Source organism: Dichomitus squalens (genome assembly GCF_000275845.1).
Source record: "Dichomitus squalens LYAD-421 SS1 unplaced genomic scaffold DICSQscaffold_5, whole genome shotgun sequence".
Classification (NCBI taxonomy): Eukaryota; Fungi; Basidiomycota; class Agaricomycetes; order Polyporales; family Polyporaceae; genus Dichomitus; species Dichomitus squalens.
This window is the reverse complement of record NW_006766887.1, coordinates 1434956-1448982: the sequence shown is the minus strand read 5'-3', so window position 1 is coordinate 1448982 and position 14027 is coordinate 1434956. Positions and strand designations below refer to the sequence as shown.

General features: G+C 54.2%; 6 protein-coding genes across 6 annotated transcripts; 3 read left to right on the top strand and 3 right to left on the bottom strand.

The window, feature by feature from the left end:
* Positions 1–1654: 1654 nt before the first annotated feature.
* On the top strand, positions 1655–2932 carry DICSQDRAFT_53177 (lipase; the record flags this gene model as incomplete). The annotated part of the gene is made up of 6 exons (XM_007363167.1): positions 1655–1934; positions 1991–2045; positions 2127–2261; positions 2296–2530; positions 2591–2762; positions 2826–2932. The coding sequence occupies 6 exons, from the start codon at positions 1655–1657 to the stop codon at positions 2930–2932; spliced, it is 984 nt and encodes a 327-aa protein (XP_007363229.1).
* Positions 2933–4006: 1074 nt separating this feature from the next.
* On the bottom strand, positions 4007–5036 carry DICSQDRAFT_167573 (uncharacterized protein; the record flags this gene model as incomplete). The annotated part of the gene is made up of 5 exons (XM_007363166.1): positions 4007–4111; positions 4189–4302; positions 4355–4570; positions 4625–4814; positions 4873–5036. 5 exons carry the CDS (start codon positions 5034–5036, stop codon positions 4007–4009), a joined length of 789 nt encoding a protein of 262 aa, XP_007363228.1.
* A 253-nt stretch (positions 5037–5289) lies between these two features.
* On the top strand, positions 5290–7335 carry DICSQDRAFT_145049 (cyclophilin-like protein; the record flags this gene model as incomplete). Its single annotated transcript, XM_007363165.1, has 12 exons — positions 5290–5364; positions 5415–5460; positions 5513–5540; positions 5601–5674; positions 5728–5841; positions 5903–5968; positions 6026–6049; positions 6108–6135; positions 6194–6346; positions 6404–6492; positions 6551–6654; positions 6712–7335. The coding sequence occupies 12 exons, from the start codon at positions 5290–5292 to the stop codon at positions 7333–7335; spliced, it is 1425 nt and encodes a 474-aa protein (XP_007363227.1).
* Positions 7336–7460: 125 nt separating this feature from the next.
* DICSQDRAFT_145048 (thymidylate kinase) lies at positions 7461–8288 on the bottom strand (the record flags this gene model as incomplete). The annotated part of the gene is made up of 3 exons (XM_007363164.1): positions 7461–7908; positions 7981–8089; positions 8153–8288. 3 exons carry the CDS (start codon positions 8286–8288, stop codon positions 7461–7463), a joined length of 693 nt encoding a protein of 230 aa, XP_007363226.1.
* Positions 8289–9348: 1060 nt separating this feature from the next.
* Positions 9349–10813, bottom strand: DICSQDRAFT_153431 (uncharacterized protein). The gene is made up of 3 exons (XM_007363163.1): positions 10516–10813; positions 10235–10454; positions 9349–10109 (listed from the first exon to the last, which is right to left on the bottom strand). Exons 1-3 carry the CDS (start codon positions 10732–10734, stop codon positions 9418–9420), a joined length of 1131 nt encoding a protein of 376 aa, XP_007363225.1. The 5' UTR covers positions 10735–10813; the 3' UTR covers positions 9349–9417.
* Positions 10814–11347: 534 nt separating this feature from the next.
* On the top strand, positions 11348–13485 carry DICSQDRAFT_178838 (uncharacterized protein; the record flags this gene model as incomplete). Its single annotated transcript, XM_007363162.1, has 3 exons — positions 11348–11460; positions 11521–11539; positions 11601–13485. 3 exons carry the CDS (start codon positions 11348–11350, stop codon positions 13323–13325), a joined length of 1857 nt encoding a protein of 618 aa, XP_007363224.1. The 3' UTR covers positions 13326–13485.
* Between the last annotated feature and the right edge of the window lie 542 nt (positions 13486–14027).

Genomic DNA, 14027 nt, shown 5'->3' with positions numbered 1-14027 from the left:
TTCTCTGTGCGACTGTGCATCCTGGGAATGTACTGTATAGTACTACGTAGCCACAGATGTACAGTAGTATATATAGGGACCTCTGTACCCCAATCTACAGTTCAGTTCACTCGAACATCTCCTCTCATCGCTCTAACAAGCCTCTTACAACCAACAACCCTTCTAGGTGAGTTGCAGGCTATCCGCTGTCGTTGCCACCCGTGGGAGAGGTCTTCGCCCCCCGGGTTCAACAGCTGTGACTGGGCCCATGAGGCGTCCTTTCCCTGCCCATACCGCACCCGCCTGCCAAGGCAACTAGTCACAGTATCCATGAGCACTCGGACAACAAGGTAAGCACGCCTGTTTCGGACATGGTCACCGCATATATGCGCTGAAGTATGAAGGTACGTACATGGCTTGGGCATTGCGCGATAAGCTATAGTCCGTAAGTCTTTGTGTGTCTCGCCAGTAGTAGGTCCGAGTCTCCGCATCCCATCCATCGGTGAGTGCAAGTGTCCATCCTTCAGTGAGTCTATCCGGTTCCCTACAACATTGTAGTATGTAGCTATTGTAGTATACTCCATGCACGTCGTACCATTCCGTACCTTGTTTAGATTATGTCGTATCCTCGCAATATCATCCTCTCAATCACGTGCCAAAATTGAGCGGAATCGCCATAGTGTGTGATTACATAACGCGCCTTATTCGTGCAATCCAGCAAACTTCTGACCCATTCAAGCATGCTTGAAGAGAGTCTCGAAAATCGAAGCTTTTCGAGGCAAGCGATTGTGTCAATTGGCTTCGATTGGCCTGATTCGCTTTGGATATAATATGCTATCCCTATTGGATAGCAGTGGAATCAGAGAGAACTTAGCATGCTTGTAACAATCGGATGGTCAACTTGGACGACATATTCTTGAATGGCTTTGAACGTGCTGCAAGCCAATCAAAATGCAGTTTTGCTGATGGGGTGTCGGACGCAGGTGTGGCGCGCGCATTTGTCGGCGCCCAAACGACAAGTGATTTGAAAAGCGCTGTAATACGGAAGCGGCACTGGACTCCGACGACGCCCGTGCCCAAGTCGACCTTTGTGCTTCCATGGCTCATTGCTGCTTCTGATACTTCGGCCGACTTTCTTGTGTCCATCTCCATTGCATGTGACGCAGTCGGCGTTACGTAGAATCTCGGCACGCTAACGGCTGGCGACTCTGGAACCACGATGCGACTGTCGACAGCGATTCGGCGAGGGGATCGACGTCTTTCAGATAGCTATAGCCTTGATGACCTCTCTGCTCTTGCGGCGGATACTCTGCAGAGTTACACAAGACGACCTTCCGCATTGACTCGAAGGTGTGCGTGTCCTGCACATGAGTCACTAAGTTTCTAGAACGAAAACAATCTCGCTTCCGCCGGATGCATCGTTCCCTCTGTCTGCAAATGACAATATGGACGCTCTCTGTGAAGGCTGCCGAAGAGCACAACGTCAGACAGTCCATAGCTGGCCAAGAAATGCTTGGTGTTGGACAGGTTCTCGTACCTCATGACAGCCCTCATCGTTGCATTACTCAGATCCATATCGTCACTGCACCGTATATCGTCAGATATGCCCCAAAGTCAGACGTTTAAAAGCAAGCTCACGATGGCAAGACTGATCAAGCAAGCTCCCCCGAACAGCATGGCCACCAGCTGTTGGTTCACTTTCTTAGCAGCCCTTTCCGTCATTTCAATCGGCGTGCGAGCCGTCCCTGCCCCACGTACCCTGACAGCCCGCCAGGATGCCGTTACGCCCCTACCTTCGGCGGAAATAGCCGCATTCAAGCCGTATACGTGGTACGCGAGCACTGCGTACTGCGAACCCTCATCCACCAAGGCCTGGAACTGCGGTGAAAACTGCAACGCTAATCCTACCTTCAAGCCGGTCGAATCTGGAGGAGTCGTCAATGAGACTCAGAACTGTAGGCAGTCTGTTATGAAGACGTACTTTGTTTGCCAACCGTCGTGTTCCTTGTAGGGTATGTCGGGTATGATCCCACCCTCAACGAGGTCATCGTTGGCTTATCACCAGGGTACGGACAAACATGAGATGAACTTCATGTTCATGCTCTTTCTTCTACTAAATCATCGAGCAATACTGACATATGGTGCAGCGACCTTCCCTTTATAATTGATCTTGAAGTCATCCTTGTACCATTGGACGCTGAACTTTTTCCCGGTGTCGACCCAAATGTTCTGGTTCACGCGGGCTTCGCCGCAACCCAAAACAGGCACGTTCCCCCTTGGCTGTGACATGTGACAGTGCTCAATGCCTTACTGCAGGTCGGCTCCTGGAGTAATAGCAGCTGTGAAGGAGGCGCTATCTCTCTACCCTACTGAGAACGTTACTGTTGTCGGACATTCACTTGGCGAGTTCTCACTTGCAGTGATTGCAGTCCTGTGTCCTCACTTACCTCTTGGTACAGGTGCCGCTACTGCACTTCTGCATGCTGTGTACCTGCCTCTTCATCTGCCTTCGGACGTGAACGTTCGCTACATCGGATATGCATCGCCTCGGGTAATGATATACTTTTTGTGAAATGCGCGCGTGACTGGAGCTCACGTTGAACTTCTCCAGGTTGGTAACCAAGCTTGGGCCAATTACGTCGATTCATTGCACATATCCACGACTCGCATCAACAACAAAGAAGATCCTGTACCAGTCCTCCCTCCTATCGAGGTCTTCGGGTACCACCATGCCAGCGGCGAAGTCCGTATCCGCGACGACGATATTTGGGTCTCTTGCCCGGGTATGTCCATACATTCTTGTCCCTTTGTTATCCCTGCGGTTCATTGATCGTGGGTTTCATTAGGCCAGGATAACCCCAGTGATCAGTGCAGCACTGGCGCTGTTAACTTTTTGAACTCCAATGCTACTCAGCACCCAGGCCCGTACGACGGAGTGACCATGCAATGCTAGGCGTTCAACCCCAACCCCAAGGTGGCCGTCACATATGTTGGAGAAGGGACGCCGATGACTTAACCGGGCCGCAGAGTTTGCTCGGCGATACATATACGAGAGAGTACCGCAATTAGTCTAGTAAACTTCGACGTGCATTGAACAACCGGACAGCGGCCGAACGATGTGGGCTCCAACCAGACAGACTCTATAGGGAACATTGTTCACCACTCAGCTTCGCCATATTGACCCTTTTCCGCTCTGAGATCTGCCATTGGCTCCTAGTATCTCGGCGCCTTACCGTGCAGAAGGCTGAGCGTACTACGAAGATCTGACGATATGTGCAGGGTCGACTTCCAGTGCTGAGCAATGCTGCGGTAAGCCTCGGAGGCCGTCTCAACGGCGCCTCGTCTGCGTACGTCATACACACTGAATGAGGACGCGGCGGCATGTCATGGGTTTGGTGTGGGTGTACGTCCTGCCGAAAGAGCGTTCAGTGACTCACTTTGTCCAATAGCCGACAACGTCCGACGATTTTCTTGCATCAGCCTAGATGGACCACTGAGCGGTACGTTTACATAGCTTCGAAGCTCTCTCGTTCTCAGATAGCCTTGACACATTTCTTTCATATATATGTCAGCAATCCAACGTCGGGTCTTTATACCACGGAACGCATCCTGAATACCGCCCAGACATGGACGGTGGCTCGTCCACCGTAGCGACGTTATGTTCGTGTCGTAAGGCTCTCTAATGCCTACTCGAGAGCACATGGCCAAAGCCGGAGGTTCTGAGGGACGCGTACTCGGACGCGATGTTCTATATTGTGTGCTTGGGCATAATGGAGCCCCCCCTTACTCTTCCCGAGCGCACCACATCTGCTTGCATGAGACGTAGCGTCGATCACAAGCTCAAGTTCCTGATGGAACCAATCAGCTACACTGCTCGATCGCCGCTGGCAGCTCTGCCGGTGTAGCAACTGATGATAGACCTCATTATAATGTCTATGTCGCTGGCGATACTAACCAAATCTGTAATCACGCGCAAGGAACATGCAACTCTAGCGGATGATCACCTGAACATGTGTGGATTCTTCTGTCAAGTGGCGGCTGTCGCCGTCAGCCTTGATTTGCGAGGATCCCGACTCTCCACCTCCTTCGAAAGAGATTGAAGAAGTGCTTGGATTTCTTTCTGGAATTCCTCCTGCAGAAAGCGTATGAAGGCGTGATTCATACTGAAACTGCAGCAGAGCTAGCACATAGGTATAGCACGTTACGTACATTTTGATTGTAATCGTTAATCAGAGGCATGACCTGGCGCCATGCCCAGCCATATTCATGGTTCATGCGCTCGCGCGCGGTATCGCCTGAAGTCAAAAATCGTGCAAATCGTAGCTAAAGCACCTATTCAGTGCATACCACGGCCGTCGCAAGCGCAGCAGCTCACCTGGACGTCCTTGTTGCGGGTGGCTCGGAATTCTGCAATGCTTGATGGAAATTGCTTGTCGCGCTGTTTTTGTCTTTCTTCCTCGACTCCCCGCAGTCTGTTGTACTGCTTCATCATTGGGTATAACCCAGTGAGGTGCGCGTAATGGTGCCTGTCCAGCTGATCATCGAAGGAAGCAGCGATTTCATGACTAGACCGGGACAACCGATAGAATTCCTGTACGTCCGGTGAGCTCGGAGGATGCGCTTGAAACCGTATTGCCAAGGATACCTCCACGTCCGGAAGGTCAACGTCAGGTTTGGACCGTGACATATCTAGCGCTTCATCGAAATAATCTTGGGCCTGCCACTCGTACAAAGTGCGAACTTCTTCCAGATGTTTCTTTTTAACCTCCTGTATGCGCTCCTTCAGGTCCACGGATGACTCCGGGGCCTCGTTTGCTTTTCGTAGAGCGTCGAGTCTGCGAGCCTTTGCTTTAGACTGGGCGTGAAGATGTGATCGAAACGCGACAAACTCACCCAGGAAAGAAAGTCCCCTTCAGCTCCATCATATCCTCGACAAACTGCCTCCTTTGCACCGCGTCATGAAGCGCACGTCGCTCTTCCCTGGTCGCGGTGTCTTTTTTTGCGGCAATGGCATGCAGGTTGATTGGCAAGGATGGCCCTGCCGCTGTCCCCGACATCACGAGCTCGACCGATTCCGTGAAGCCGTTATGATCCCTGTATAAAGGCTTGTGACGTCTTGGGGCTGTACTTGAGCTGGACTCCGACATTTTTACAAGCAAATATGAAAACCGCTTCTAGTGGCGTAGGAGTAGATATGCAAGGAGTTGCAGTGCGCGCTACAGGTGCCGCATGCGTTCAGGGTTCAGGCGCGCGCCGTAGCAGTGACCTTGGCCTCCACCACCACACTTATCCTCCTCTGGCCTCACTACAATGGCCCTACCCACCAAGGGACGTGTTATACTGGAAACGACTGTGGGGGAGATTGACATTGAGCTTTGGTCGAAAGTACGCATCGAGCAGTCTGTTGACAGTCGCGTCTGCTCACGCGCGCGCAGGAGACCCCCAAAGCATGTCGGAACTTCATTGCTCTGGCCATGGAAGGCGCGTCACGCTCTTGTCATTCACATATCATCTTGCTTAGAAACATGTTCAGGCTACTACGATGGTGTTATATTCCATCGGTGTGTACCCTGACGTCAGAACGCGCAAGCGCAGAGAGACTGAACACATGTCCGCCATAGTGTTGTCCCGGACTTTTTGGTCCAGACAGGAGACCGGACAGGTACGGGAGGCGGAGGGGAGTCATTTTTCGGAGGTGCGTGCCGTTTCTGTGTCACTACGGTCATTCAGCTCACTGTTCTATTACAGAGCCATTCGAGGATGAGATTCACCCGCGGTTGCGTTTCGTCCACCGCGGCCTAGTCGGAATGGCGAACAATGGCACGAAGAACTCGAATGACTCGCAATTCTTCATCACCCTAAGTGAGTCCTGTATCTATATGCAGGTCCTATCCTTAGTATATGCCTACCTTATTACTCTCAGATCGTGCGGACGAGTTGAACGGCAAGCACACCCTCTTTGGACGCGTAGTAGGAGACACGTTCTTCAGTAAGCCCCACTGTCCACTCCGCGCATCCGTGACGACCTCATGAATACCTTGTATAGATGTCTTGAAGATTGGCGAGATGGGTACGCTCACCCAATCTCTTTCTTCATATTTCGAGGAAGCTTAGGTGGTTCTCCCTAGAGCTTGACGACAACGAACGACCGCTATAGTGCGTATTCCCTTCCTCTTCTAGTTCTTGTCCGCACGTTGACAGCCCGTGGACATAGTCCGCCCAAGATCAAGCGCGTACGCATAGTGGACAGCCCGTTCGAGGACATCGTCCCACGCATAACGGCTGAGGAGAAGCGCGCCCAACAACGTGCTCGAGAGCAAGCGCAGCGTGAACGCGAGGAGGAACAAAGGCGCCGTGGGGCTAAAAAGCGCGTCAGGTCAGAACATTGCGCCTTGGGCAGTGGCTGACCATATGCATATATTAGGGACGTGAAGCTGCTAAGTTTTGGTGGGGAGGAGGAAGCGGAAGAGGGGCCTGTGGTCTTCAAGAAGAAACCGATTGTGCGACCAGATCGTGAGCAACGATGAACGTACACTCACGCGGCGCGATTCGCTCATGTACGATGATACAGTTATTGACAATCCCGAGCTTCCTGCCGCAATACCCGCAGTACCCAATCCCCTAGCGACCAAGAACTCGTCAAAACGAGATCGTGCAGAGCAGGACGCCCTACCCGTGAGTATTCCACGTTGCGCATATATCATACTGGCTCATGCTCATCGCACTCATTAGGTTGAGAAGAAGCAGTCGAAGCGAGACAAGGATGAGAGCGACATCATCAAGATCCGCGAGCAGCATGAGCGCGAGAAGGCTGCCGCTAGCAACTCGCACAAGTCCGAGATTGAGCGCATGGAGGCTGAGATCCGCAAGCTCACTCGTCGCCCCGGCGAGGGCAGCGACGATTCTGATGCTGAGCGTTCCAAGAAAAAGCCGAAGAAGTCGTACCTCGAGGAGGAGATGGCCAAATACGAGAAGGGACGGGGCCTGAAGAAGAAAGGCAAAGGCCGCAAGGACGAAGGCGACGTCCTCGCCGCGCTTAACAGTTTTCGCTCGAAGATCAAGAGCGCGACCGTAGAGGATTCGCCGCCTCAAGAGCAGGTGGGCGGCGAGGGCGCCGAAAGTGAGCCAAGAGTCGGGGAAGGAGAGGAAGGGATGGAGGTAGACAACGACGTGGGCTTCCTTGGACACTTACTGCATTTCCCGAAGGGGAATGAGGAGGAGACAGCGAAGGCGGAACGAGAGTACGAGGTCATCGACCCGAGGCAGCGGGGTGCGCGGGCCAAGGAAGAGGAGCGCGAGCGCAAACGTGCGTTGAAGGCGAAGGATGTGACGGGCGGTCGCGGTTATCGAAGGTAGCTGTCCCATGCTCGTCCTCGCATTCCTGCATTTAGTATTGCACATGTATTGCTGTAGATCATTGTACATTGGTCATGATATCTGCTGTTCCGTCTCGTACCCTCGTGCTTCTACAAAGACATCGATCAAATATATAAATGCGCATTCCTCACCCGCTCGTCCAAATCTGCCCAAAGCCTCGCAAGCGGCCTATCGGTTCCCTTTGCCAAAGGCTGCACGAGCCGCCACACCTCCTGCGCGACCTCCTCCTTCCCTTGGTCCGCATCGACCGCAAACCACCGCGACCCATCGCCCATCTCCACCCCGATGCGCTCGAAGACATGCTCGACACGCTCCTGGAAATCCGACTTTTCGTAGCGCTCCTCCCCGAATCCTCCCCTTGTATGCTGCTGTTCTGGCGATACGGCAAGGAAGAGCGTGACGTCGGGGGCGGGCAGTGCAATGTCAGGGCCACGACACCATTCGTAGGACATCCCGGGGGCGTTCTTGGCAGCGGAGAAGGCGATCCCAGAGAAGGCGTAACGATCACAGACTACTGTCGTGCCAGACTCGAGAGAGTCCTGCATAGATTTGCTGCAAGAGCAATCCAAGGCGCGGGACTCGATTAATGCGGTATCCCACAATTCTATCGGGTATTGAACTTACGCAAGCTCCCAGCGGTTCGCAGAGAAGAGAAGGTGAATCGCGCGGTCATCCATCTCGGACCCCGAGCGCAAGTACGAGTCGATCAGTTTACCGATTGGTGTAGTACGATCTACGCAAACGAGCATACAGTCAGACGAGAACGCATTGGTATTGTGTATTAGCACTTACTCACCAGGGAACTTGACCAGTCTCACGGGTACTCCTTCAGCCTTCAGGCGTTCCTCGAGAAGCGCGACTTGAGTGCTCTTGCCGGACCTGTCGAGGCCCTCAACGACAATAAATGCGCCACGAATCTTCCTGTCAGGCATTGCGAGAGGTGGTAAGCTAATTGCGGGAGAACGGGAGGTTGGGTATCTGGTTTGAACTTTGAAGGACGGCGGGAATGAGAGGAGACGCGTCGCGCATACGGCTCGGTAACTTCCGCTTACAGCTGATGTAAAAACCAGCGTCGCGTTTCCCCCAGGCCTCCCTGTGCTCGGATCAGCGGCAGCCCCCTGCCGAGCCCCTCAAGCCAGCGCTCCGGCCACCTCCCAGTCGGGGGACAAGTTCGCCGTGACTGCGCGAAGTGTGCCCCGCCTCATTCTACGTGGTTTCAGAGCTACAGGACACACAATATTCTGCATGGAATGCTTCCCATGCAGATCCCCGCTGTGTGCGGGTGCTTCCAGCAGTGGACCAGAGTCGGGCAATGTCCTCGGTGTGGTATAGCTGGGGCTCGGCCGGGGTTTTCCGGTGATCCGAGCACATCCCCGGGCGCGGGGACTGCGACGCTGGTTTTTACATCAGCTGTACTGTATTTCCCTTTAGTTGCCCACCATGTGCCACATGTGACTTTGTCCTTGTTGTTGCAGGGCGCTTGAATGAGTATATAAATCTGAGGATTGTTTCTTCGTGCCGTGTTTCGTTTGTCGTCAAACTCGCGGGTCATTATGCATTATGTCTCGTTCAATGCTATGGCTCTATACTCGTAGTTCTCGGTCTGCGTTATCATGCCCATCTACCACCCGCTCTTCATGGCGTCTTTCTGCCCGATCAGTGCTCTACGCATCCACCCTGCATCGGTTCTGGTGAAGCGCCAACATCAATAGCATCCGCTGTCTAATCGACGGCTGGATAGGTGACTCTTGAGAAGTGCTGGCTTCGGTACGCTTGAAGCTTGTCATGGTTCTTGTTCGCCCCACATCTTCCCCTTTCGCGCATCTGTTGTATCACGTTTTGTACATACGAATTGTCAATTCACAATTTCAATTCTCGCATGGGTAATAGCAGCACACTGCGTGTTGTACGGGGCCTGAGACGGTACGGTCCCAACTGGAACATGAGGGAACTAGTACCAGTGTGCTCGCGCAGTACAGCGATTTGCAATATATTATATTACAAGCATGTGAGGGGGGTATCGATACAGGTAGGTTTCAAAACGAAAGACGTGGAGTCAGGTTACCCGCCAGCTCGTGCGCGGGAGAGAACGGCCGCGATTAGTCGGGGCACATCGTTCGCCTGTACATGCGCACCTATGACATCCCCTACGTCCAATATCAATCCCTCAACCTGTGCGTCCGCTAGCTGCCTTGAATTAGGCACGAACAAGAGTTTGATGAATACCTGTCGACTGTCCGTCGAGCCCCGGGGTGTGATGTTGTAAGTCAGGTGGAGCTCATTCTCCGATTCCGAGTGGGCAGACTCGAGAGACAAGAGCGAGCGATGTAATGCGAGCGCAGCCGTATACCTGCGGAACGAGGAACGGAACCGTTGACCATCACGCACCGAACGGCAGACAAGACAGACGCACCAGTCATACAGCCCCACGACCCTCCCGTCCTGGACCTCCTTCTGCCCCGCACTGACCGTTTTCTCGAGGTCCGCCCGCTCGACGCGCAGTCGCTCGACCTCACGCGCCCCGGCCTTGACCTTCTCCTTAACCTCCTCAACCTGCGCGTTCACCTGCTCCAGCTCGTCTCCCAACGCTTGCATCTCCTCGATCTGCTCATCAAGCTTGGCGTTTGCGGCGGGGATGGTCAGGCGCGGGTGCGGGTGGGCTTGACGGAGACGAGTCAGGGTAAGGCGGGCGTCGAGTATCTTGCTGGCGAGGGCGGAGGCCTCTTGGGTGAGGACCCGTGCTTTATTGTAGTCTGTGAAACACCAGGAGCAGGGTTAGAAAACTAAAACAAGGCGAGACGGGAGTAGACAAGCAGGGTGGCACGAATGGGCTGGTTACGCCATACAGGCGACCAGAGTTTTGGGCAATGGTACCCACCTTGCTCGACGAGGGGCGCGAGTGTGCGGACGTCGCTGTACTTCTCTGCGAGTCGCGCCTTCGCGGCTGCGAGAACCTCCTTCTTCTTGTCGTTCTCGATCCGGAGAAGCTCGTTGTCGTCCGCATTGATGTTCGGTGCCTCGTCGCTGACGATAGTCTTCACGTACTGGTCCTTAGCCTTCTGCTCCAGGTACTGGAACTTGAGGTTCCTCAGAAAAGACTATCAAGCATTCTGCGGTTGAGTATGTGCAGACTAAAGCTAGCGTGGAGACGAGACGTACGATCTGCGATGCGACTTCGGCTGCGACCACGGCAGGGTCCGTCGTACCCGCCACTCCTTCAGACACGAGTCCGGGATCCTTTGCTAATGCACTCTGGAGGGTATCAAAGCGGGTCTGGTCCTCAACGATGTTCAGCTTGGCGGCCTCGACTTTAGCCTGAAGGGCGCGTGCGGCGTCGAGCTTTCCGGAGCTGTCTATGTCCATTGCAGTAGAAGGCATGTTTGAGCTCGATGTCTGTATTCAGCCGAGATAGGACGCAAAGACTGGTTGTCTAGAGATGAGGTACTCTGGATTGAGCCTTCAGAGGGCGCACAGCGGAGCAGCGGTTGAGTTCGTCGCGACTCGCGATCAGATACACGACGCGCTCCCCTGTGATTGGGCACGTGATCGTTTTGGGGCGGAGCATACCGTCTCGGTTCTTCGTTCACCAATTAATATTAGTTCCCAAGCCGCTATTAGTGTAGCTGTAGTGATCGGTTTGTTGCATCCCATATAACTCAACGACCTTCCGAATGATCACTTGTCAATCCATACAAAAACTCAAGCTACGATCGGGACGCCATATGAAACTGTGAGCAAGCCGATTCGAACGCGCAGCGCGGGTGCGAAACAACGGGCGCTCTCTACGCCCTCCTGCGACGTTGTGACCGCAGCGTGGCGCCCTTGGAAGGTTCAACGACTCGGATGGATTTTATACTCGAGGCCCAGTCTAACACAAACTCCGTATTCTCAGCACAGCGACATTGTCATTACAGGTGAATCATTTGAAACTCCTCCTCAAGGGGCTACGTACCGGAAGCGCTGACCCTGCTCCCTACCGCAGATCACCATCATGCCTCCAAAACCTAGCGGGACGGTGCGTCAAAGTGTTGCCACATTGAATCTAGCTCGGGCATTCCACGAGCATATCCACGGGCTGAAGAGATCGAGAAGGATGGGAGAGAGGTAGGCCCAAGCAGACCAGTCACGCAACCTGTGCGCTGACTACATCTATCTGCCTTGCAGTAGCACCGACGTGGAAGTGGTACGTCTATCGGCTGTTGCGATAAGAGCTCTTGGCGAAAGCTGACGTCTATGCATGTAAGCTAGAAAAGCTTAGCGAACTTACCGACAAAGCTGCACACGTCCTACATGGCTTGTTGAATGGGTGTCGTCCCATCAATCGTCTACCACCTGAGGTTCTCGCTACCATTTTCTACTTCGTGCCTCGACCCTACTCGTTGCCCACACAACTCACGACGTTCCATGCACAAGCACTTATTCACACCGTCGACCTCCTTCCGATAACTGCAACATGCCACCATTGGCGTGAAGTCGCTTTGCACACTCCGCGGCTGTGGTCCACGATCGTTAACAACAGCTCCAACGTACATGGAAGACCTCCGCTTTATACTCGCTACTTGCATCGCTGCTCTCATGGACCTCTCAACTTTTACCTCGCCCACAATCCCTCTCCAGAAACATTGTCCCTCTTGGGTGAACATAACCTTCGTGTTCAAGAGGCCTTCTTCGCTTCCATCGAAAGTCCTAGCTCCATCAATATCATTGCGTCCACATCACTACCTGGTCTTCGGAGCTGCATCTTCACTAGCTGCTTATCAGACCATCCTGTAGTGCCCCTTATACCAGGCGGGTGCCCTAGACTGGAGTCCCTGTCGTTGACAAACACCACGTTCATACCATCCTCCGGCTTTGCATCACTTATCAGGTTACACATCGAACACCCTCACGGCGGGTCCCAAAGCTCCAGCTATTCCCTAGGAGATCTGTTCACTTTCCTGTCTGGATGCTATGCCTTACGGACGCTGTACTTGGTCGGCATCGGAGCATCCGATGTCAAACACACCGATACCGGGCAAGGCTTCGTGGTGCTGCACCATCTCGAGAGACTCGCACTATTAGAGAACACCCTCCACGGCCTCCAGGAAGCCAGGATCAGGCAGATGGACTTCTACCGAACGTTCCTTTCACGCCTCTCTATCCCAAATTCGTGCGTGATGCGATTTGGAGAAGTCCTTCCCTCCGATATATCCAGTTGTATGGACGTCGCTGGCCTGACAGACGGCCCTACGTTCTGGCGCATACATCACGACGGGAACGCCCTATACGCTCGCGACCCAAACCTGCTCTGCCTCCAAGTGTTCAACGCGGCGCAGGGCCGCTATATTCGGCTCGACGTTAGGACTCCCCCGCTCGAAGGCCCAGTCCCGGAGGACACTCTCCATCTTTCCACCGCCCTCTCGCAGGCGTCCGTCTTCGCTAACGCGCGCGAAGTATGGACAGAGTCCAGTGCAGAATGGGTGTGGAAGACGGGACCCGAGAGCCTCCTCTCGCACATGTCCCAGCTCGAGTCCCTCGTCATCTGCAGGGACCCCGAGCAAACGGTCAGCCTGTCCGACTCCGGGATCCTCGATGCGCTCGAGGTGAAGGAGGGCACGGCGCCCGAGGACATAGCCTGCCCGCTGCTCACGACGCTCCGCGTCGACTGTGTCACCGACGACGACGCGGTGTGCGCGCTGCGGCTCGCGGCGTCCCGCGCCGCCGCGGGCCGTCCGTTGACGCGGGTCGTCCTCGGCCGCGCTTTGTGGCCCAGGAAGAGGTCGGGCATGCTGCACGTCTACGACAGCGCGGGCGAGGTGATCAAGGTGGGGAATATGCGCGCGGATGGGCTGTGGGACCACTGGATGTCGCAATTGTCGTCCATCTGCTTGGACGAGTCAGAGGACTGCGAGCCGTACTGGCGTTCGTGGAGGTGGGACCCGACGACTACCGAGTATATGAAATGGTGTCAGCTGGGGTTGGGCATGTGAGCTGTGCGGCAGTCCTGTACCCACAGGGCCTGCAGGTGATTACTCTCGTTCGCGTCGTATGCCTGATGTATATGTAGCATGTGAACCAGGGGCTGTTATGATAGCCTACACACCATAGCTAGGTAAAGGTTGTACCGTTGCGTGGAAATGTGGAGACGCCCAAGTGACCACGGATGTACATGACTTTGCGTTGCACTGACTACCTTTCCTTGCACATATTACACCAATGCGTATAGCCGTCGCCAGCTGCTTCATTCTACCGTCACAATTCCAGTGCTCTACTCACAGGTGTACAGGCGATTACCAGGTCTACTACTAGTAGTACGCCACCTGAGGCAGAGGGTAGCGAGATCGAGGCGCATAGGCAAGTGGTTTGCCTACGAGTGACTGTGCGGACCTAACCAGTGCTACCTGATTTAGGGACATCCTCTAGCCATCCGGTATCCCGAAGACCCGCGCTATGCTACTGAACGATAACGATGCGCAAGGCGACTCTCAGACCCACTGTTGCTGTTCGTCGCGGCCCGCTCCACTACGCGTTGGGCATCCAACGAAACCAAATAGTCCTCGCTCAAAACACATGCGAGTCGCATGCTGTTGACCTTGAGTACGATGCGATAGCGCTATGGGAGTACGCCATCGATCTGTCGACTCTTGTCTCTCACGCGAATCCGTCCGCAAGTGGAGAGCTACCTTCGCCCA